Genomic DNA, 25,367 nt, shown 5'->3' with positions numbered 1-25,367 from the left:
TAATGCAGTTGACTGGTAGTTGAAAATCTCTGCCAATACCAAATAGATTTGTCCGACAGTTGTCATTTCTATTTATCATTGAGACACCCATTTTTTCTTATATCTCCCCCACAAAAAAATTTCATTATTCCCTGGGCCATGTGGGATTTTTGAAAAGTGTCAAGCATGACATGATCATATTTGATTCTCCGAGTTTGCTTAGCAAGGCAATCCAGTGTTGCTCAGTACTAGAAATAGCATAACAAGGGGTATAAATCATAATTCTGTGTGTGTGTGGAGACATATATATATATATATATATATATATATATATATATATATATATATATATATATATATGTCTCCCTCTAAAAGTCAGAAACTATATAAGATACATGCTAGAAACTCATAAAATAAGTGGAAGAGACAAATTGGATAGTCATAATAAAATAACGATTTGTCAAATGCATTACAGTATGGGTCTAACTTCAACAAATTTAGTTTTATATATTAAATTTAGTTTTATATATTAAATTTAGTTTTATATATTAAATTTAGTTTTATATATTAAATCAAAAGTTATTTTTAAGTATTTTTACGTTATTAGTCTAATAAATGTTCAAAAAGACGTATCCAAACATCATAACTGATTTATTCTTTTGCATACAGGAAGCTTCTGAAAAGCTTCGAGATACTCCTTCCAAAGTCATGAATCCGAAAGGTCTGTTGTTTGTGGGCCAACGTGAATTTGCTGGTACTTCTCCGACTAATGGTAAGTAAAAATCACTTTTGGTTTCTTTTTTATGCATCACTTGAATTCTCAACTTTATGGCTTTCAACCTATTTACCTACTTTGACTTTAGAACTCGTGCATTATATGGCGCATGCGGCAGTCAAAGTATATCATCGTTTTTAGTTGGAAGCCAGGTCCTTAGCATCTTTTCAGTTTCTTCCTGTTGCAATCAAATCTCGCTCGATTGTTTGTTTCCAAATCATTTTTGGTCTTCCTCATCTTTTTTCGTCATTGGATGAGAATTTTGGGAAAATTTTTAATTCCTTATTTTTTAGGTGAGGATTGATAATTTACACTAGTGCTCTAATGTTATTTGCTGTGGTGCAATGGATAAAGTGCTAAGTGATAATCAGTTTTATGTGACAATCTTCCGCAGGTTGAAGGCTCAATCCTCAGTACATGCATTACAAAGATTATAATTAAGAAATAAGACTTCTACCTGGTTATGGTTGACAGAATAAGAACAATCTACATCTGTGGAATAAAATAAAGTGTTCAGTTCGATACTCTCTACTGATTCCAGAATTCAATAAGTCACACTTTAAAAAAGGTTGAATGTTACACTGGCTAAAATATTGTGAGAATAACATCCAAGATGAAAATGGTAATTTATATTAGAGTTCTGAATTTTTGAGCAGAGGTGTGATTATTCGTATTCTTTGGATTACTGGTCTCATCTGGAATGTATGCAAAGACCCGTGGCATAGTGGATAATGTACTTGGTAAAATTCAGTTGTAAAGTTACTTTTCCAAATGTTGATAGTTCAGTCCTTAGTGTAGGCGATGCTCTAAAAAAAAGTTGCAAATTACTTAGAACTTCTACCCAGTCAGGGTTGACAGAACGAGGACATACTACCCCTGTGGATTAAATAAAAGGTGCTGTTTGAAATTCTGTGCAGATTCTAGAGTTCTGAAGAAGGTGGGAGGTTACATCGATTGAAATGTTGTGAAAATAGTGCTCAAGTTGAGAACAGTAGTCTGAAAAATCCAAATTGTACGAATAATCGGTAAGGCAACGTTGCCATTTTTAATTTTTCTTGAAATATCTTCTATCATGTTTGAGATTGTCTTTAATGCTAGTTCTTGCACTGATTGCTCTATTTTGGATGTTTCAGGTTCCAGGGAAATGAAACATTAAGTAATCTTTCATAATGTTATTGCTATGCTCTCTGCTTGGCCTCATTATTTAAGTACGACTGCCAATCATCATCATTTATACATTTCACATCTATAACTTTCTGGGTCTCCCCTTGCATCTGGTTTGCCACTTTGTAGATGAAGTTAATATTGAGGTCACTATCACTGAACTTGGCTAAGCCTGTTTCATATATATATATATATATATATATATATATATATATATATATATATATATATAATGAAACCTATATGTAGATATAGGTTTGTGAAAATGTATGCTTTTGTGAATATTTGCTAATCTTTATGTATATCAATCCTTTTTAAATCAGGAGCTTGATTTTGAAGATACAACCGAAACTCTGCGGATTAAGGACTATCCACTTATCTTGTGCTTCCTTTTTAAAATTAAATATGTTTTTAACTCTTTTTCAAGATGTGTTTTTAACATGTTTTATTAATCATTTGTTCATATAAATTCGACCGTTTTGGATTTTACCATTCTTGGATTTTTTACCCTTCACCGGACTATCCATTCATGTGAAATCTTTTTATCATTTTTTCTTTATCCTCCTATTCCTCTTACCTCACCCTTTTTTTTTAACCAAGTAAGATCTGTGACTTACTTGTAGTTTCATTAAATACTTTTATATGCAAAATCCGATCCTGCATTTTGCTAATTCCTGCCCTCTGATGAGAAGGAGAGTATTTCTTCGAAACTCCGCGGATTAAGGACTATCCACTTATCTTGTGCTTCCTTTTTTAAAATTAAATATGTTTTTAACTCTTTTTCAAGATGTCTTTTAACATGTTTTATTAATCATTTGTTCATATATATATATATGCATAACATTATAATATGCATACATAATATATAATATAAATAATATGAATAATATATAAATTATTAAAATATATATGACAATTAAGCTATATGGAAAATTGTGTGAAGCTTAATTACCATATATATTTTCATAACTAACTTCCTAACTCTATTCATGTATCGAGCACTGTTGAAGTAACATCATTTGTAGACATTTATGCTGACGACACTACCATTTATGGTAGCACATCTAAGACAGTAAACGACCAAGTTCTCTCCAATTCTCTCTCCTCTGATCTTGAGCACGTAGTACAATGGGGAAAGGAGTGGCTGGTTACTTTTAATGCATCTAAAACCAAGCTTCTCTCTTTACATCATCAACATTCTAATCCACATTTGGCATCAATTGAAATGAATGGTTCTCGTCTTCAGGAGGCCTCAAGTTTTGACAAGCTTCTGGGCTTGACCATTACTCCTGATCTTAAATGGAACACGTACATCAAATCTGTTGCCAAGGCCGCTGGAAAAATGGTGGGATCTTTCTATCGATCCGGTAAATATCTCACTGCTCATGCTATTCTCTATCTATATAAGAGCCAGGTACGTCCAAGGATGGAATACTGTTGCCACATCTGGGCAGGAGCTGCTAGAAAGGACTTGTCCTGCCTTGATAGAGTTCAAAATAGACTTCGTAGCCTCGTAGGAGATGTCCTTTTCTCCTCCTTGCAACCTCTATCTCACAGAAGAGATGTTGCGAGTTTGTCTCTGATGTATCGTTATTTTCATGGAAAGTGTTCGACTGAGCTTCAATCTATGGTCCCCCCTCGCCAAACTTTCACAAGAAACACTCGTCTAGCTGTAAACACTATCAATAATTCCCCCCACTCTTTATCTGTGCCTAAACCTAAACGTAGATTCCATGAACAAAGCTTCTTTCTTAGAAGTGCCCGCCTGTGGAATTGTCTTCCATTTTTCTGCTTTCCGGCTAACTACAATATGGTTGTCTTCAAATCTAACGTAAATAAGTTCTTGATGAGCCGTTCCATATAAGTTATCAAATTTACCAAATTTTCATTACTAATGATTACTATATTGTCCAATTTCTACTGTACACTCTTTGACCCTTATCCTTGAGTGGCCTCTGGGCCTTGATAATGTGGTGATGCCTATGTAAAAAAAAAAAAAAAAATACTGAAGATCAATACATGATATTATTTCATCCTCATAAAATTTTATGTGGATGAAATAATAATAATATTAGGTTGAGAAGAAAGTTCTTGCGGGATTTTTAATTTTGATTTCAAATGATGTATTTTCAAATACGTTTTCATTAAAATACCTACACTTTATATATCATTTTAAAGAGGGTCTTTTGCTCTATTTAATCGTTAAAATTACAACCGCTTTAAAACAATTATGTCTTCTTTTCAGAACGTGGAATACAAGATGGAAAAAAGCAAATTCGCACAATTTTCTTAATTCAAATCAAGCTAGGTCGAAAAGCTGCTGAAACACGCAGCATAATGGTGACTTAAGAAATTTTGTGGCGGCGACCAGAGTCTAGAAGATGATGAGTGTAATGGTCGGCCATTGGATGTTGACGATGATTAATTAAGAGCCTTAGTTGAAGCCAATCCATGCACAATTGTTCGAACCACTCGAGAAAGATTAGAAAAGCAAAATAAATATTGATAAATTGGTGCCTCATGAATTGAACGACAACCAAAAGAAATGCTGTTAAGAAGTGTCATTTTCCCTTCTTTTACTCAATAAGAACGACCCATTTCTTGACCAGGTTATGACTTGTGATGAAAAGTGGGGTTTTTAGGACACATGGCGATGCTCAGCTCAATGGTTAGACACTGACTAAGCTCCACAGCTTTCCGAAGCCAGAGTTGCACCAAAAGAAGTTTAGTGGTCTGTGACCGGTCTCATCCATTAATTTTTTGAATGCAGGCAAAAACATTACGGTAGAGAAGTACTGTCAACAAATAGATGAAATGAATCAGAAACTTCGACAACAACATCCAGCGTTAGTCAACAGAAAAGGCCCAATTCTTCTCCATGACAATGACCAACTGCTAAACCGACCCTGCAGGAGTTGAATGAATTAGACTACGAAACTCTGCCTCATCTGCTATTCTCCCTAGACTTCTCACCTATCGACTACCACTTTTTCAAGCGTCTCAACAACTTTCTGTGTGAGAAATGCTTAAAAAAACCTAAACGATATCAAAACACCTTCAGTGACTTCATCACCACCAGAACGCAAGATTTTTATATTACTGGCATAAATACACTTGTTTTGCGTTGGTAAAAATGTGTTGATTCTGATGATGCTTATTTCGATCAATAAATTTTTGTTTGAACTGAGATATGTTCATCTGAATTCAAAAGTTAAAAACTGCAAGAACTTTCTTGTCAACCTGATATATATATAAGCAAACAGTTAATAAAACATGTTAAAAAACACTTTGAAATGAGTTAAAGACATATTTAATCTGAAAAGGAAACACTAGATAAGTGGATAGTCCTTAATCTGTGGAGTTTCGAAGAAATACTTTCATTCTCATCAGAGGGTAGGAATTAGCAAAATGCGGGATTGGATTTTGCATGCAAAAGTATTTGATGAAACAACAAGTAAGTCAAAGATCTTACTTGAAAACAAAAAAAGTGAAGCAGAGGGAATATGGTGAAGAAAAAGGTGATTACACATGAATGGATAGTCTGGTGGAAGATGAATAATCCGGTGATGGTAAAATCCAAAATTTTGATATGAGATGATCCATCAAAATAAGCAATGATCTGCAAAGATGCATCAAAATAAATGGACGGAATTTTATAAGAAAAAAATCTGTAAAAGTAGAAAAACATTTTCGATTTGAATCTTTTTGAAAAATTCTGTGATGTGTTTTTATTTGTCCACCTCCAGATTCCATCTCTTTCATTGGAACGGACAGTGCCACGACGTGCCACATAGTCATTCTTCGAGAAACGGGTAAGAATTTATTTGCTTTATAATTTACAAAGGGTAAATATTTTAATTTTGCTGTGAATCGAAAAAAAAAAAAAAGATCGAAAAGTAATTTTTATTATTTAGAAAATAATTCTCTTTTGTTTAATTTGCTATTTTCTAAATATTACATAAATCGATCAAGTAGTTTTATTTTTATAAAGAAAATCATCTTTAAGCGATTAATGGGAATTTGTAGGCATTACAACATAAATCTTGCAAGTTTAAATAATTGTTGAGTTACCTCCCTTTGTTTTCTTTTTTAAGATTGTTTTCACAATGACGGACAAGACAGTTGCTCTTTGGTTATTTATAAAATTTGATTTTCTTATTTAAGAAAATTATATGATTTTTGGAATATGATATTTTTGTTTAGTCATTTTTGTTTAGTCATTTGTTAGTGCATCATACAGATTTTTTATTTTTGTCTCTGTTGTTGCTCCTTGCCATACCCAGGTTCAAAATTGCTTTATTTTTACAAGGAAGTCACCACTTATCAAGGCCCGGAGGCCACTCGGGGATAAGGGTTATTGCGTGTACAGTAATCAGTGGGATAATATCGTAGTAATCGTTAGTATTGGAGATCTGATAAAGTGTCTTACTTAAAGGGGTGGTTCATCAGGAATTTGTTTATGTTGGACTTGAAGACATCCAAGTTGTAGTCATGTGGGAAACAGGCAAGCGGCAGAGAGTTCCACAGGCGTGCACTTCTAAGAAAGAAGCTTTACTCATGGAATCTACGTTTTGGTTTTGGCACAGATAAAGAGTGGGGAAAATTACTGACAGTGGTTTCGGTTAGATGGGTGTTTTTCGTGAAAGATTGGTGACGGGGGGGACCAGAGATTTGAGCTCAGACAAGCACTTGCCATGGAAATAACGATAAAACAATGACAGGCTCACAATGTCCCTTCTATGGGAGAGAGGTTGCAGGGAAGAGAAAAGGGCATCACCCACTTTGGACAAACATTTAAGCTGTATGTAGGTGTGAATGTTTTTATGTGATTTGCTGCACTTTTGTTTTGTCGATGAAATTGGTTGTTTCCAAAGAAAAGAGTAGCACACTCCCCTATTTCTTGATGTAGCAGCTGATGAAGGAAGCCTTCAAATCACATTTGGTGCTTCTTCGTTATAAGAGCGAAATTAAAAAATCGAAACATTGAATTTCAAATAAAACCAATGGTATCTAATTTTCATGTCACATTAATGCAAATATCAAAAAATTACGAAAAACAATAAGATAGAAAATTAATTTATTAATGAAAATAGTTTTCGATGACAATTGGTGAAAATTGAGTTTTGCTTAAAAAAGAAACTGGAGAGTTCTAATTGTAACAAAAAAGGGAGGTAAATCTTTTCTGAAAATTGAAAATCTTTGGCCGATTTAGCAAAACTTAATTTTCACTAATTGTCATTTTTTCATTAATAATTAATTTCCTACCTTTTTGTTTTTTTGTCACTTTTAGATATGTTCATTACTGTGACATGACAATTAAGTAGATACCATTGGTTTCATTTTAAATAATTCAGTATTTTGATTTTTGAATTTCACTCTAATAATGAAGAAGCAGATCACTGAAAGCTCAAATCGTTACGACAATGAATTGATGTTGTAGATGAAATGACTTATGCAGAAGACAACATCAAACAAAAGTCCATTGTCTCTTAATTTTTTTTTTTTTATCATTTTGTTTTAGCCGGGGATGGGGCATCCTACTGAATGTCAGACACACTTGCTCTCACATATATTCCAATCGAGAGTGCATCTTAAGATTCTAATCGCTCCTTTAAATGCATTTGTTTATATTTATCTTGCACTTGGTTCGCCAGCTATATTCACTAGGTGAGTTTTGAAATATTTCTTCATGAGTCCAGTCGCTCCTATAATTACTGGAATAATGGAGATCTTCCTTAGATTTCAATTTCTTTTCATGTCGTACATAAGAGCTTTGTATTTTGTTATCTTTTCCTTCTCAGCTCTGGTTAACCAAGCATCATTGGGGACACTAACTTCTACTAAGGTTGCTTCTTCCTCCTTCCTGTCCCATATCACTATGTCAGGTTTAATAACTCTGTTTTCCAGGTACATAGCTTTAGAGATTGCATAGTCATAGTGGATGGTGTATAACTTATTTCCAACTGTTCTTTCTGGTAAACATGTTCTCTCAACTTGCTTCTGCGTTCAATATTTAACTTTTTACAAATCGTCCAGTAGAGATATTTAAACACTCTATTCCTCAGCAGAAGAAGAATCTTACAACTGGATTTCAGGTGGATCACACTCTCTACTTCTGTGTGGCAGAACCTGGACTTGTTATTGCTGAGACCACTCATTTTTTTAAAAGTATTGGTCATCAAGCCTTCATCTTGGGAAGCCATTATCATCTTCCCCTGATCATAGTGGAGTGATCCTCTCTTTTTTTTTTTTTTTTAGCCAATCCATAAAGCCTTATATCATGTTCATTTATATGAATTCTTAATAATTTATATTTATATCTTTTTTTAACTTGAGAGTCACCACTTATCAAGGCCCGAAGGCAACTCGAGGATAAGTGTTAATAAATATAAGGTGGTGGTGTAGTAATCGTTAATGGTGTAAATTGGGTAGAGTTTGATTATTCATGGGGACGGCTAAACAAGAACTGGTTTATATTGGACTTGAAGGCTACTATGTTTAATTTAACTGGGAAGCAGGCCTCAGAATAGTGTTCCACAGGCGGGCAGTTCTGGGAAAGAACCTGTGTTCATGGAATTTGTGTTAAGATTTAGGCACAAATAGAGAGAGTGAGAAATCGTATATAGTGGTTGTAGCTAGTCGGGTGTTTTTTTATGAAAGTTTGGCAAGGGGGGACCATAGATTGGAATTCAGTTGAGCACTTGCCATAAAACTCACAATATAAATAGTTCTAAGTGGCATTCTTCTGGAGGTTGAAAACTCAACCCTCAGTGTAGGAGAGACTAAAAATATAATTATGAATCCTTTAAGACTTCTATTTATTCATGGCTGATGGAATAAGAACATGCTACCCCCATGGATAAAAAAAAGTGCTCTCTTCAAAATTCTGTGCAGATTCTTAAGTTTGACAAGATACACTTGCAGAAGATCGGAGGTTACATCGTCCGAAACATGAGAATAAAAACTCAAGATGAAAACAATGGTCTAAAGCAAATTAATAAGTTTAAAAAATCTGGAATTTTAAACAAAATCTTTTTTGCAGGTTCTGGTACCATATGTCTTGGACATTTTGATGGTATGTTGACTGGCGAAGCTATTTTTGGAATGGTGAAAACAATTCTAGACATAGCCGGTTCTATAGTTGGAAGGTACGTATATCACTGTTTCTCCTTCATCCCCATCTTTGTGTATGTGCAAATGTGAGGAGTTTGGAAATATGTGATTCAATATAAGACTTACCAATTGGTCATCTGGTCATTTCTCATGTGCGGTAGGAAATCTCAGAAAAGCATGATAGGCATCCAAAATGCTATCCTCCCCACTGTATATGTGTAGAGATTGGCTAGCAGAAAGACCCAGAGTTGATTGGGATTGGATGCAGAATCCTGTTTTCCTGATGGACGGGTTTAGCTGATTTCCTATCGAGGATAAAGTTTCGAGGGAATATTAGATTCACAAGCAGTCCTTAGTATATCCTGCCCAGGCGAGATGATTGTAACGACGTTAGCTTTTGTAAGTGCCTAGTATTCTTAAATTGTCACCCATCTGGTACTGAATGGATCCAACATTGCTTAACTTTAGTGATCTAATGAGAACCAGCGTGTTAACGTGATTACGTCACTTTTCGCGTGTATCTAATTGCGGTCCGTGTACAACTGCCATCGGATCTTTGAAAGCATGTCATCATTATCATCATCATATTTGGTTTAACGTCCATTTTACAGGCTGGCATGTCCTACTATCACTGCCACCACCTACACCACAAGATTTTATTCATTAGGAAACTATTACTTACTTTGAAGTAGTTTTTTATGCAATTACATAAGACTGATGAGAACTCAGTATATTTGAGTGTGCTCAAAAGTTTTTGTTACGTTGGTGATACAAATGGAGCACAGAACAGGAGACTTAGATGGTGTGGTCACATTTAAATAAATACAAAGCGTTGATGAACATATAGCTTAATGGTCCTTTTTCATCTTTCCATCTCATCGGAATATTATTTCCTTTAAACATGCACCCGTATCTTGATATAAATTGTGATAGTAAAGTTGGTAATCCCTTTTTCAGATTCGAGCTCATTCTTGCTGGTGGATTTGACGATGAACGTGGCCTTTCTGTGGAACTTTCAGAGAGTCTACTATGTAAGTATTTTGAATAAGATGATTATATATAACAATCAGCAAAGTATTTAGATTTTGTGGTTATGCAATGTCCAGGGATCCAAAGGTGGGAGGGGAGCGGTCAATAAATATATTTCGAAAGAGAAATGTCTGTTATTATGATAAAACCATGTGATCCAAGATTCAACAACATCGTTGCCGACTCCAATGCTGTTTCTGTGGTCTTCTTCTTTGTCTCCTCTTCTGGCCATGTCATCGCCTCTCACGTTGGCGGCTGTCAAGGGGGAGTGCACGGGTTCACAAGTGTAAAAAAAAATAAGACATAAACCCGAAAACTACAAGCTCCAACATATCCTGTAAATATCAGTTGCACTGCGTGTGTGTGTGTGACACCATGACCTTCTGAAAGCTAAGGCCCTACATTTTCTACCAAAATTGTGTTAGTCAGTTGCCGTCAGCTAATCTTGTTCCTAACCCTAACCCGCGTTCGATTGGGCCCAACTTGCAACTTTCTTCAACTCTGTCATCAATCCACAAACCCAAGACTCTGCAAACTGTCACAAAACTCACAACCATACCTAAAACTGCCAATAAACCAACTCTAAATATATTTGCCTTTTAATGTTCAGTCTTTTGTTCTCCACACCATGATCAACAAGTCTATTCAGTTTTCCTTTTGTGTTCAACTTCATATCCATTGTTCTGTTGATAAATCTATTTCCCTTTCTTTTGGCATACGAGGGTCATTTCAATAGTAAGACCTATTTTTTCTTTGAACTAAAAATGTTGAAGAGCTATGAAGATGGGAATGATACCATTAAAACGACCAACCCTTTGTGCTCCAGAATTTATTTTTCTACATAGTCACCACGATTTTCACTGCACTTTTGCCAGGAATTCAATGATGCATTTTGCTTCTGACATAGGTCTATGACAGGGGTTGCTTTCTCACACTGTCAATATCTGCAACAGATAGATGAAACATTCAGGTTATGAATGTATAAGTTCAGTCATGGTAACAATGCAATTTTCAATCCCCACTGATCCATTCTGGTGGAATAAGAAGATAAGAGTCATTATTTTTGGAATGCTTCTACTTCTTTTTGTCTTTCTTCCGCACTTCTGACTGCTTGGGGGTTGGGAATGCTGACATTTTTCTTCTATAACATTTTCAACAAAGAAATAAAGTCTTTATATGTGCAAGATGTTTATACTGGGTTGCTTTTTTTTATAGTTGCTACTTTTTGTGAACAATGCAAACAAAAGGGGACGTTTGCTGAGGGTTTTCATAAATGGTTTTATTCAGAGAGAATATTATCCTCTGAGATTATCAGGTATATTGAATGATCCACTTGGAAGCACATATCATTCTCATATCATTTCTCTCCATGCAACGCATGTCCTCGACCCTCATTGACGAGATTTCACTTCCATACATAATTACACTCTTAACACATGCCGGATACACTCTTACATTCATCAAGTGGTAATGCTATGCTGGTTAGTAATGGCAGAAATTCCCTAAACTTACTCCATCCACTCCCAACTCTTGCAATCATACTAGCACTTGCTCCACCATGTGCTCCACCATGTTATCATCAAAGCAACAATACTTGCCAACCTCGAAAGCTTTGCCATCCTGATATATTTCTCCACATCTGAGTTCTCATCCGTCTCCATTTCTCGCACCCAAACTAGTTATCCTCTCTCAAAGTACTAGTACTTCCACGGCACTTCTTGTGTGCACCCAATGCTTCCGAGTACCACAAAAGATTGAGTTATACCTGGTTTCCGATTTCCTTTTCACAAACTGAGCAAGGGAGCTTTCCTGCACTACTGGCACATTGTACAGCTTTTCTAACAGTTACGAATGATCTTCCGTAACATTTTACTCCGACCCAACATGTTGTATGCAGAGACATTTGCAAAAGAACACATAACTTTCCAAGTCGGTGACAATATTGGTGCATCCTTGTGTTTCTCTCTGCTCAATTACCTGTTTCCTAGTCTGCAACTACAACCAGCTGCTATGTCTGCAGCTTTCCCCATGGCATATGATTGTCCTAGCACTTTCTATTAAAAGTTCGGATTGCATCTTGTTCTGAAAGTTTCTTTCTCATCGACATGTGCTTGCAAGTCACTCGTCCCTGTTCTTTCCTTTCTCTTCCCGTTATATTGTTGTCCATATAATTTACTGGTCTGCACTTTGTTGAAGGTGCGTGTCAATCTGATATACATTCTGATAATCTGAGTTTTTGTGATGTAACCTCGTGCCACAGCTTGGTCATTTGCATACGAGCCATGTTAATTCTGTTACATATGTCTCTGTGGCTTCATTACATTACAATGATTAAGTATCACAGGAGATACTACCCAGTCATTGCTGACAGAACAAGAGCATGCGATACTCGTGGGTTCCGTTTTCGTGTATCCAATGGTTGTAAGTACTCTAAAAGATTTAAACTGATAATCTGAGTTTTTGTCATCAAAGAACTTGTTAAATCAACAAAGTTTTATTTATATTACTATGATAATTGACAAGAGAGAAAGAGTTCGGGTAGTATGACGTGGTGTGGTTGTGGTGGCAACAGAAGTGTGTCCTTTCTCTTCTCTCTGACTGGCTTTTCTTTTTATTTTGACTTTCTTTTTCTATTATGTTATGCTTTATACTTTTAGTCATTCCGATCCCAAGTTAAATATTTTGCTCATTGTTTCATGATCCTGATTGGAATGTATGGTTGACGTCATCACCAGCAATCCAATTTACACCTGGTTTTGCCCAGCTCCAATATTTTCTGGCATTGTCCATCACCCATCCAACATTCCTCCGCTGTGATGTAACCTCGTGCCACAGCTTGGTCATTTGCATACGAGCCATGTTAATGCTGTTGCATATGTCTATGTGGCTTCATTACATTACAATGATTAAGTATCACAGGAGATACTACCCAGTCATTGCTGACAGAACAAGAGCATGCGATACTCGTGGGTTCTGTTTTCATGTATCCAATGGTTGTAAGTACTCTAAAAGATTTTACTGTAGTCAGCTAACGTACTTCCTAATTTCCGGCATAGCGCTACCTGAAGTGATGACAAGGCAAATCTGTTCTTTCACTTTTTTCTCTCACACCTATAAATTATTTGTTACTTTGATTGCAATAATTTTATGTTTACACTTTCATAAACATATATATATATATTACATAAATTCAAATAAAATTTTTTTTTTATAATTTCATAAACATATATTTCTTATAAAATTTCAAATAAAATAAAAACTTATTTTTTTAATTTTGTTATTAAAAGTGCAAATTATGTTATTTTTATCTTTTTATAACTTTGTTAATTTTTGTTGTATACTTTTCAATAATATCCTTTTCGTATATTTTATTTCAATAAATCATTTCACAATAAAAATACTGAAGAACAATAAAAGTGAAGGAACTGATTTGCCTTGGCACCACTTCCGGTAGCAGCTGTGCCGGAAGTTAGGAAGTTTGTTAACTGACTATAACCAAAGATTCAATTTCACCTGATTCCACTCTTTTTTTTTTTTTTTTTACTTGGGAATCACCACCTATCAAGGCCTAAAAGCTACTCGAGGATCATGATTAATGTATGCAAGGTAGAAGTAATCGTTAATTGTGTAAATCTAACTTGTCTATAAACCGAACAAAGAAACAAATAGATTTTTATTTTTTTTTTTTACAAAGGCATCACCACATTATCAAGGCCCAGAGGCCACTCAAGGATAAGGGTTAAAGAGTGTACAGTAGAAGTTGGTCAATATAGTAATCATTAGTAATGAAAATTTGGTAAATTTAATAACTTATATGGAACGGCTCATCAAGAACTTATTTACCTTAGGCTTGAACACAACCATATTGTAGTCAGCCGGAAAGCAGGAAAACGGAAGACAATTCCACAGGCGTGCAGTTCTAAGAAAGAAGCTTTGTTCATGGAATCTATGTTTAGGTTTAGGCACAGATAAAGAGTGGGGGAAATTATTGATAGTGTTTACAGCTAGACGAGTGTTTCTTGTGAAAGTTTGGCGAGGGGGGACCATAGATTGAAGCTCAGTTGAACACTTTCCATGAAAATAACGATACATCAGAGACAAACTCGCAACATCTCTTCTGTGAGATAGAGGTTGTAAGGAGGAGAAAAGGACATCTCCTACGAGGCTACGAAGTCTATTTTGAACTCTATCAAGGCAGGACAAGTCCTTTCTAGCAGCTCCTGCCCAGATGTGGCAACAGTATTCCATCCTTGGACGTACCTGGCTCTTATATAGATAGAGAATAGCATCAGCAGTGAGATATCTACTGGATCGATAGAAAGATCCCACCATTCTTCCAGCGGCCTCGGCAACAGATTTGATATACGTGTTCCATTTAAGATCAGGAGTAATGGTCAAGCCCAGAAGCTTGTCAAAACTTGAGGCCTCCTGAAGACGAGAGCCATTCATTTCAATTGATGACAAATGTGGATTAAAATGTTGATGATGTAAAGAGAGAAGCTTGGTTTTAGATGCATTAAAAGTAACCAGCCACTCCTTTCCCCATTGTACTACATGCTCAAGATCAGAGGAGAGAGAATTGGAGAGTACTTGCTCGTTTACTGTCTTAGATTTTGTATAATCTTAATATTTTGTCGAGTGTCAGCAGTAAAAATGTATTTTTTTTTGGTATAGATGGATTCAACCAAGTTCCGTTGGATATTCACTTAATGGCTGCAGCAATTACAGGTAAGATACAAAAAAAAACAATATGTCTTCCTTAGTTTTGAAGTTAATCTTAAATTTTTATCAATGACATCTCATATATAAAGTAAAGCCAGCAAATATGTATACCTATGGAACCTTTGTTTATCGAGGTTTTATTGTTTCGGTGTCACCATGAAGACCTGCTCTACCTTCCACATTTTGTTTTTCTAAACAAGAATATATTTAGGATGGAGCAAATATATTTTATCTTGCATCTTCAGAATTGCTTCATATTTTCGGTTCTTGGCAAGAATTCACCCTATATGAAAAAAAGAAAGAAAGGAAAATCTGTATGATCTACATACCCTTGGTGAAATGAAAATATTGTATTCCAAAAATCATATAAATCGACAAAGTAGTTTTATTTTATAAAGAAAATCATTTTTGAGCAATTAATGGGAATTCGTAGGCATTACCACATAAATCTTGCAATTACAGTTCTGAATTTTTGAGATGTGGGTTGCTTGTATTGTTTTGATTGAGCTATTGTTCTCAAAGAAAAATTTGTATAATGTATGTACCAATGACGGAATAAAAATATCGTATTCCAAAAATCATGTAAATATTTTATTTTTTTCTTAACACTCAAGATGAAAACAATAGCTTGATCAAAACAAGTAATACAAATAAATCTAGCAATTTTTGTTGAGTTATCTTCCTTTTGTGGGCTCTCTCTACCGTGCTAGAAAACTACTAACACCTGAAAGTATCCTGTACCTCTATAAGGCCACCATTCGCCCATGTATGGAGTATTGCTGCCACATCTGGGCTGGTGCATCTGCTACTAGTCTCTCGCTCCTTGACAAGGTTCAAAAGAGAGTCGCAAACCTGATAGGCCCTGAACTGGCATCTAAGCTTCAGTCTCTGTCCCATCGACGAAATGTTGCATCCCTCTGCCTTTTCTACAAGTATTTTAGTGGTGAATGCTCTGACGAACTGCAATCACTTGTGCCCCCACGACGTGAGCACCCTTGACAAACCCGACAGGCTGCTAAATCCCACCCCCACACTGTAGAGATCCCTAGATGTAAAAGATCTTTTTACTCCAATAGTTTCTTCCCCAGAACCGCTAGACTCTGGAATTCCATTCCAGCTCCCTGCTTCCCCAACAGTACTGACGTGCAGAAGTTCAAGTGTAACGTGAACCGACACCTTGCTGCCCAAATCCCTACATAGTACCCCAGTAGTTGTTGCCCCTGATAGTAGCCCCTTACACCAAAGTGGCAATTTGCCTTGTTTGGGGTGAAAATGTAATAAAAAAAAAAAAAAAAAAAAAAAAAATGGCAGGGGAGAAAGTCACTTCTCGGATGCTCATAAAATTCGTTTTTTTTTTTATTTAAAAATAAAACTACTTGATTGATTTTCATGATTTTTGGAATATGATATTTTTGTTTCACCATTCAAATGTATGTCTTTATTTTTTAATATAGGAAGGATTCTGGACAAAAGCCGAATATTTTCATACTAACAAAAACAAGGAGTATGAGAAACTATTGTGCAACATAAAGACTACTCCCACTGCTACTCCTTCAAAACATGGATTAATCTTTCATGCAACGTTATTTCGAATTGAAAGGATTAAGACAACAAAAAACACCAGAGACAGCATTTATTGCACTGCATGATACAAAAATTTTGCAAGGATTCAAAAATTAAAAAAAAATTATGTTAACATTTTAATTGAAAACAATTTTTAATAATCAAAAGAAGAATTATAAAACCAGAAGTTAAAAAACTCAAATATCACTGTATTTTCATTAGATAATTATAGATAATAACAATTTAAAATAATGCTAATGAATATTACAATAATAATAAGTAGATTATTTTTAATAAAATAATTTAAAAAATAATAGAAAGATTATTTTTAATAAAATAATTAAAAAAATAATAATGGATAGATAATAATAGGGAACTAATTTTTAATAAAAAAAAATAAAATGAAAAATATAATAATAGGGAGATAATTTTAATAAAATAATAAAAAATAATAATAGGTAGATAATAATAGAAAGATAATTTTTTAATAAAAATAATTAAAATTAAAAATTATAATATATAATTTTTAATAAAGTAATAATTAAAATAAAAAATAATGAGTATATAATTGTTAATAAAATAATTATTAAAATAAAAAAATAATAGGAAGATAATTTTTAATAAAATAATAAAAATAAAAAATAATAAGTAGATAATTTTTAATAAAATAATAATTAAAATAAAAAATAATAACAGGGAGATAAGTTTTTAATAAAATATATAAAAATAAAAAATAATAAGTAGATAACTTTTAATAAAATAATAATAAAAAAAATAATAAGTAGATAATTTTTAATAAAATAATAATTAAAATAAAAAATAATAATAGGGAGATAAGTTTGTAATAAAATATATAAAAATAATAGGAAGATAATTGTTAATAAAATAATAAAAATAAAAAATAATAAGTAGATAATTTTTAATAAAATAATAATTAAAATAAAAAATAATAATAGGGAGATAAGTTTGTAATAAAATATATAAAAATAATAGGAAGATAATTTTTAATAAAATAATAAAAATAAAAAATAATAGGAAGATAATTTTTAATAAAATAATAAAAATAAAAAATGATAGATAATTTTTAATAAAATAATAATTAAAATATAAAAATAATAGGGAGATAATTTTTAATAAAATAATAAAAATAAAAAATAATAGGAAGATAATTTTTAATAAAATAATAAAAATAAAAAATAATAGATAATTTTTAATAAAATAATAATTAAAATATAAAAATAATAGGGAGATAATTTTTAATAAAATAATAAAAATAAAAAATAATAGGAAGATAATTTTTAATAAAATAATAAAAATAAAAAATAATAGATAATTTTTAATAAAATAATAATTAAAATAAAAAATAATAATAGGGAGATAAGTTTGTAATAAAATAATAAAAAAAAATAATAGGTATATAATTTTTTATAAAAAAACATTTCTCAGCATCATTGATTTATATCTACATATATTCCGAACCCATCGTTCCGTTGTTACTTCTAGTTTATTAAACTGTTTACATATTTAGGAGAGATGGAGTATCAAATTAAAGTTTATGTGACATATTCTTTTTCAGATTTGAATACTGAGATGAAAAATGGTGTTCCTTTTCCTGTCATTTATGGAATCGGTAAGTCAGGAATCTTTTATGATATTTGAATAATTTAACTTTTTTGTATGGAAATGCATTTCTCATTATTCTATGTGACTTTTATTATATATATATATATATATATATATATATATATAATTATTTTTTTACTATAATAATTAAATATATATATATATATATTACTGAAAAAAGATCTCAGTAGAGTGCTCGATTTTTAAGAAAAATAAAAAAATAAGAGTGTTATTTATTTATGTCTTATAGAAGATCAATACCAATGTTATTCTGAAAAGCACACACACGTGTGTGTACATATACATATAGCTATAATATAAATTTTTTAGATGAGGCTTGATAATTATTTTTCGTATTGTCTGGACTATTTTTCTCATCTTGGTTGTTTTTTTTTCACAACGTTTTGGCCGATGTAACCTCCGACCATCTTCAGGTACAGTCACAAAGGATGTTATTGGTGAACGGTGAGAAATAGTACCAGATCTATTTCTTTTGATGCCATTTTTCACCATTCCCCAATAACATCCAGTGTGAATGCACCTGAAGACGGTCGGAGATTACATCGACCGAAACGTTGTGAAAATCACGCTCGAGATGAGAACAGTTGTCCAAACAAATAATACGAAAAATATTTTTATTACTTTTGCACATGTGCAAATTCATTCATAACTTGAAGTGATTTAATTTTAATCTTTCTTATCTATTTGTCAATAGCTCAAACGGTAGGCAACGCATCTGGAGCACTAAATGTTTTGGTTTCGATTCTAGTTGATCGCATGTAACTTTTAAAAAAATCTTTAGAAATCAGTACTGTATATTAGGTACAATATAATATTCAATAGAGAATTGCCTCTGTAATAATAAAGTTTAGTTTCGTTGTTTTATTTATGGCATATCAACCCTTTTCGGGTTCAGTGATTTTGGCAAAATCTTTTATACTTCAAGTTCTTCATATCATAAAATATTTATGGTGTTTAGTTTGGTTGTTTTGTAGAGAAAAATTGTTCTTGTTTTTCGCTTTGCAGAACATGATTGAGTTTTGCAAAGGGTAAGGCAAAAAAAAATACTGCTGCCATATGTGGGCAGGAGCTACTGAAAACAGCCTATCCTGCCTTGACAGAGTACAAAATAGACTTTGTGGCTTAGTGGGGATGCCGGTTTCTCTTCCCTGCAACCTCTCTCCCACAGAAGAGACGTTGTGAGCCTGTCTCTGTTTTATCGTTATTTCCATGGCAGGTGCTCGTCTGAGCTCCAATCTCTGGTCCTCCCCTCGCTAATCTTTTACGAAAAACACCCACTCAATTTTCCCCACTCTTTATCTTTGCCTAAATCAAAACGTAGTTTCCATGAACGAAGCTTCTTTCTTAGAACTGCATGCCTGCAGAACTCTGTTCCGTCTGCCTGCTTCCCACCTGACTACAACCTGGATGTCTTCAAGTCCAACGTAAACAAATTCCTGATGAACCGCCCCCTTAAGTAGACACTTTATGAAATCTAATAACTAACGTACTGTACATGCAATAACCCTTATCCCTGAGTGGCTTCCGGGCCTTGATAAGTGGTGACCACCTTGTAAAAAACAAAAAAAAAAATAACCAAACTGGTAACACCAGGATTAAATTTTGATATTTTTCATAAATTATTTTATTATTCATCTTCTAGCATCAAAAAGGTTGATGTGACACAAAATAGTTGAACCGAATCTTTTTTTTTTATTACTTTTGTTCCTTTTTTTTTCCTTTTCTTTTTTAGGAGTTGATATGAGTACACAAGAAATTTTTCCCACCACTTTTGTAGATCGAGGACCTGACTACCCAATTCGGAATGCTCAAACATATGTCTCTCATCTGAAACCATGTGTGAGTTGATCAACATGACAAATATTTTGAATATTATTGAAGAATTATTAACTCCACGTTGTTAATTTTCATTAAATATAACAAACAATACGTTTAAAACCAAGCTTCTCTCGTTCTATTACCAACGCTCGGATCGTCACTTTGCTGCAATTGAAATGAATAGCTTCCTGCTTGAAGCATCTTGCTTTAATAATTCACTTCAGACCTCAAATTAAATTTAAGAAGAAGAGAAAGTGGATCTTAGATTTACTTTCGATACTCTCGTAATTCTCATTTTCCTTATTTTGTCCTTTAGTTCTCACATTCCAGGAGTGATGTTTTTAACAAAGAGTGAAGTGTTGTTATTTTCTAGATCAGAATCTATTCTATCTAACATTCATTGTTGGCAAATGTTTGCATCAGTAGTGAGATATCTTCTGGAGCGGTAGAAGGACCCCACCATTTTCCCAGCGACCTTGGTGTACGTGTTCCACTTCAGTTCAGGAGTAAAGGTCAAACCTAGAAGCTTGTCAAAACATGGAGTCTCCCCAAGACGAGAGCCATCTATTTCAATTGATGCCAGATGGGGATCAGAGCGTTGATGATGTAAAGCTAGGAGCTTGGTTTTAGATGCATTAAAAGTAACCAGCCGCCTCTTCCCCCACTGTACCACGCGCTCAAGATCAGAGGAGAGAGAATCAAATTTTTGACCTTGAATTGACACATTGGTTCTCGTTAGATCACTGAAGTTAATCAATGTTTACTCTGGTCAATACCATATGGGTGACCATTTGGGAATACCAGTTTTGAGTTGTAAAAAATTTTTGTTTCAGAAAAGAAGAAAAATACTATTCCAAACAAAATGGTCGTATCAATTTAGAGAAGCTTTGAATTGTAAAAACTTGCAGACAAAAACGAAGAATACAGTTTCCAGTAGGTAGTCAATCTGGAGAAGTCCTGAGATGAAGAGCAGAGTTCCTTTCCGTGTGAAGACGGAAAGTTATGTGCAAGAAATTTTAAGGGATTCAGTATATTTTATGAAGTGATTCCCGTTTCTGAATAACTGGTAGCAAAGCACGGTTCCATCTGATTGGTCAGTTCTTATCACCCATATTTATAAATAGAACCTTTCAATTTTTTTCGTTATCATACTCTCACATTTATACCAAAAATATTGCAACAACCAGGTGCTGTATGTTGGAGGATGTTGACATTTCCCTGCAAGAACTTCAAAAACCTAATGTTGTTATCTCCTTAACGGGGATGTACATGTGACTGAGAATTGCTTGTGGATTTCATATTCCTATGAAACTTCCTCCTTTGGAAGAAGCCAGTTCAACCTGCTTAGGGTAAGTGCTGCTTCAGTCTGTCGGTTGGTCTTGTAATCTTCACTAGATATTTGTGATCCAGTATTGGATCGCAGTCTTTGACAAGGTTGGCATTCCCAGCTTGGTAATTTGCGACAGAAAATGAAAAAAAATGAAATGGAGTTACCCCGAAGACAGAAACGTGTACCTGCCACACACTTCTCTAAACCTCGGACGAAATCACGTTGAAGTGGTTCTGAATTGGAACAAATACATTGAAGACATTGCCAAGGTTGCTGCAAAGAAAATGGGCTCTCTTTATCATGCTAGAAAACTACACCTAAGAGTATCTTTTATCTTAACAAGATCACCATTCGCCCATGGAATATTGCTGCCACATGTTGCATTCCTGTGCCTATTTTACATGTACTAGTTTCATGGAATGTGCTCTGATGAGCTCATAGCACTTGTGTCCCCCAGTTAATCAGACAAGCAACAAAATCCCACCTCTTCACTATGAAGATCCCTAGATGCCAGAATAGTTTATTCCCCCCTTGAACTGCTAGACTTTGAAATTCTTTCCCTGCTCCTCATGTTTTCCTGACTGTATTAACCTGCAGTAATGCTAACAAACATCTCACTACTTAATCCCTCCCCCCCCCCCCAAAAAAAATTGCAAAAAGGTCATTTTTGTCTTTTTATTTATTTAATTAGAGACTGTTATCCTCATCTTCATAGTTGTTGTTTCACAACGTTTTGACCAACTCATCCTCTGGCCTTCTTCAGGTGGTTAATTGTCTGAAGATGAACATTGTCTGAAGATAGCGGTTTCAATCCTACCCAAAGCAGGCCAGAGAATTAGTTGGCCAAAACGTGGTGAGACGACAACAACTATGGAAGGCAGTAATTACTGGGAATGCAGTTAAGAGACTCAGCATTCCTAATCTGTCACAGTTATCCACCTGACGAAGGCCAGAGCAATTGTTGGCAAAAACGCTGTGAAACAACAACTATGGAGATGAGGATAACAATCTGCAAATAAATAAATAAATGTAAAAATAAAATATGTATGAGATACATTTGAAAGCCAAATTACAATGCAATATTGTAAAAATAAACAAATATTTGTTTAAAATTAATATTTCGGAGATATACTCTATCCTCAAAATTTTAGACATTTTTTCTTTTTTTTTTCTTCTTCTCGCCATGATGTTAAATCAAAAAAAAAAAAAAAAATGAATAAATATATAAATTACTCATCTCAAAGGATTCCAAAGAAAAAAAAAATTTTTTTTGTCTTTTTGTTTTGTTTTTTCAGTTTCCGTGTCTTTATGATTTCCAAACTCGGAAAGTTGTGATAGACTCGTTTGATTATTCGTCTTGCTCTCAGAATTTTTGCGAGACAATGATATCGCTTTCAGATGAAGAGATTCTCAAGGTAAATATACTTTGCATAGTAAAAACAATCAAAACTAATTTTTTTTCGTTACTTATGCAGAATAAGGACCATACTATCCTCAGAATTTTTCAGGCAATTTGAATAAAACGCCAGAAGGTACTGAATAAAAGTTTTGTGATTTTATTTTTTTTTTCATGCAAACACTGGCCAATTTTTTTCAGTGAAAAATATATTATTTCTGTTATTATGAAGATAATTCAATGAAAAATATGTGCCCCCTCGACGTACGTACCTCTGACAAACTCGCTTAGCAACAAAATCTCACCCCTTCACTGTTGAGGTCCCTAAATGCCAGAATTTTTCTACTCTAATAATTTCTTCCCTCGAACAGCTACACTTTGGAATTCCCTTCCTGCTTCCCTGACTCTATTGATATGCAGAAGTTTAAATGTAATGTAAACCAACATCTTGTTAATCTTTTCTAGTCATGGTCTCAAATAGTAGCCACTTACATCCAAGTGGCGATATGCCTTGTTGTGGGTGAATGTGAGTTATTAAAAAAAAGAAAAAAAAATGAAAGCAATATTTTTTTTGTTGTTATGAAGAAAATTTTCTTTCATCTGGTAAAATGGTATTCATGTGTAGCCTGGATTAGAAAAAGCTCTATGTAATTTATCTTCTCAGTAATTCCAGCACTGAATAACTTCTATTCTTTTTCTCCAGTAATTATTTAATTAAAAAAAATTTTTTAATTTTTTTTTTTATTTTCAGGACTATTCAACCTCTCCCAGACAGGAACCTCCAAATTTTCCTGACGACTTCCGCAATGTATTTAAATTTATGCTTGATAACCCGAAACCTTTTGTATCAGTCTTTCCAAATCACCTCCCTCGTCATTACAAACAGTCGTCAGAAGGTGAATGGGTGTTTGATGGAAATTATTAGATGGAAGAAAGCAGTAATCTCAGAATATTTCTTTGAGTTTTTTGAGATGATGATTGATTATTCATATTATTTGAATTCATTGGACTACTGTTCTCATTCTTGAATGTGATTTTCACAATGTTTCAGTCGATGTAGCCTCCAACCTTCTTCAGGTGTATCCTGTTGAAGTTGGAAATGTTTCTGTCGAACTTGGAAACATTTCTGTCGAACTCGAGAATTTGGATGGAAACATTCCCAAGTTCGACAAGATACACCTGAAGAAGGTAGGAGATTACATCGACCGAAACGTTGTACAAATAACACTCAAGATGAGAACAGCAGTCTGAAGAATTCAAATAATATGAATGTCTTTCCAATCGTATGACCAAGTTTCATTTGATTAGTGAAATAAAGAATAGAAAATAATTTTAAATAAAAAAAAAGTACACAATAATTCGCAGTGAACAGTGAATATATTTATATATATATATATATATATATATACATGACTTGCATCAATACTAATTTTAAGGTGTACTTGTTGGCAGTTGTTGGTGCATCCTTTTGGAAGGGATTGGGTTGCATTAATACTAGTTTAAAGGTGTATTTATTGGCAGTTGTTGATGCATCCTTTTGGAGGGGGACTGGAATGCATCAATGCTAATTTTAAGGTGTATTTATTGGCAGTCTCTGGTGCATCCTTTTGGAGTGGACTGGGTTGCATTAATACTAGTTTTAAGGTGTATTTATTGGCAGTTGTTGGTGCATCCTTTTGGCGAGGACTGGCTTGCATTAATACTAGTTTTAAGGTGTATTTATTGGCAGTTGTTGGTGCATCCTTTTGGAGGGGACTGGCTTGCATCAATACTAATTTTTAGGTGTATTTATTGGCAAGTGCTCGTCTGAGCTCCAATCTCTGGTCCTCGTCAATATTTCATGAAAAATACCCGTCTAGCTTAAACCACTGTCAATAATTTCCCCACTCTTTATCTGTGCCTAAATCAAAACGTAGATTCCATGAACAAAGCTTCTTTCTTAGAAATGCCCGCCTGTGGAACTCTCTTCAGTTTGTCTATTTTCCACCTGACTACAACTTGGATGTCTTCAAGTCCAACATAAACAAATTCCTAATAAGACACTTTATCAAATCTCCATTACTAACGATTACTATGATATTATTCCATTGATTACTGTATACACAGTAACCCTTACCCCCGAGTGGCTTCCGGGCCTCGATAAGTGGTGATGTAAAAAGAAAAAAGAAAAAAAAAAAGAATGTATTTGCAGTTTCTTTTCCAATTTTCGGATTTTTAATCATGTCCAAACGCATTTTATTTCCTTTTGGTGGATTGATTGTTGCTATTTTTTCTGATGAGTTAAGGGCAAGATAGATTCACTGGTTGATATAATAATTGATTGATTTTGTGTCAACTGAATTAAAAAGTATGTTTAGGCAAATGTTATTAAAAAGCATGGATTTTTTTTTTGTTTTTTTCCTTTTTCCAATTTCTGATTCATTCTTTGTATATTTTTATGTTGTAATTTGTATAAGTTGGATCAACATGTTTATAAAAGATTACAAATAATAACCAGAAAGAGAAACTTCTTGCTCGAACTACAGAGTAAAACTAAAATCCCAATCCCTAAGATGATCGCAAAATCTGGAAACTAGTTTGCTGGGTTGAGACAATAAAAAAAAAAAAAATAGCAAGAGAAAATTCTGACATCTTTGATCAGGTCGATACAAAACTAGAATTGTCTGTAGGTTTTTTGATCTCTCTGTAAGACATTTTAAATTTAATTGATAGTATATTATTTCGCTTGAAAGTATTTTTTCTGATTCAAGAACCCCTCATTCATGGACGTATAAATATTATGTTTCTTTTTTGTTTTTTGATATATTTAAAAAATATTAAATTTAACGGCATTA

The 25,367-nt window shown here is 33.7% G+C and overlaps 1 protein-coding gene across 1 annotated transcript in view; it reads left to right on the top strand.

Annotated features, from left to right (window-relative positions):
* The window catches only part of LOC145252460 (protein N-terminal asparagine amidohydrolase-like), a 30,145-nt gene extending 6,261 nt beyond the window's left edge, over nt 1–23,884 (top strand). The window contains exons 2-10 of the mRNA XM_080111877.1: nt 649–751; nt 5,665–5,730; nt 8,961–9,066; nt 9,989–10,062; nt 14,735–14,788; nt 17,922–17,975; nt 19,722–19,828; nt 22,433–22,552; nt 23,285–23,884. Coding sequence (XP_079968003.1) covers nt 649–751; nt 5,665–5,730; nt 8,961–9,066; nt 9,989–10,062; nt 14,735–14,788; nt 17,922–17,975; nt 19,722–19,828; nt 22,433–22,552; nt 23,285–23,458 — 858 coding nt within the window. The 3' untranslated portion in view covers nt 23,459–23,884. The remainder of the gene's footprint in view (nt 1–648; nt 752–5,664; nt 5,731–8,960; nt 9,067–9,988; nt 10,063–14,734; nt 14,789–17,921; nt 17,976–19,721; nt 19,829–22,432; nt 22,553–23,284) is intronic.
* Nucleotides 23,885–25,367: the final 1,483 nt, after the last annotated feature.

The sequence above is a fragment of the Euprymna scolopes genome, chromosome 29, assembly GCF_053919585.1.
Source record: "Euprymna scolopes isolate OS-2025 chromosome 29, ASM5391958v1, whole genome shotgun sequence".
In the NCBI taxonomy this organism is placed as follows: domain Eukaryota; kingdom Metazoa; phylum Mollusca; class Cephalopoda; order Sepiida; family Sepiolidae; genus Euprymna; species Euprymna scolopes.
This window is presented reverse-complemented; position numbering and strand designations above follow the sequence as displayed.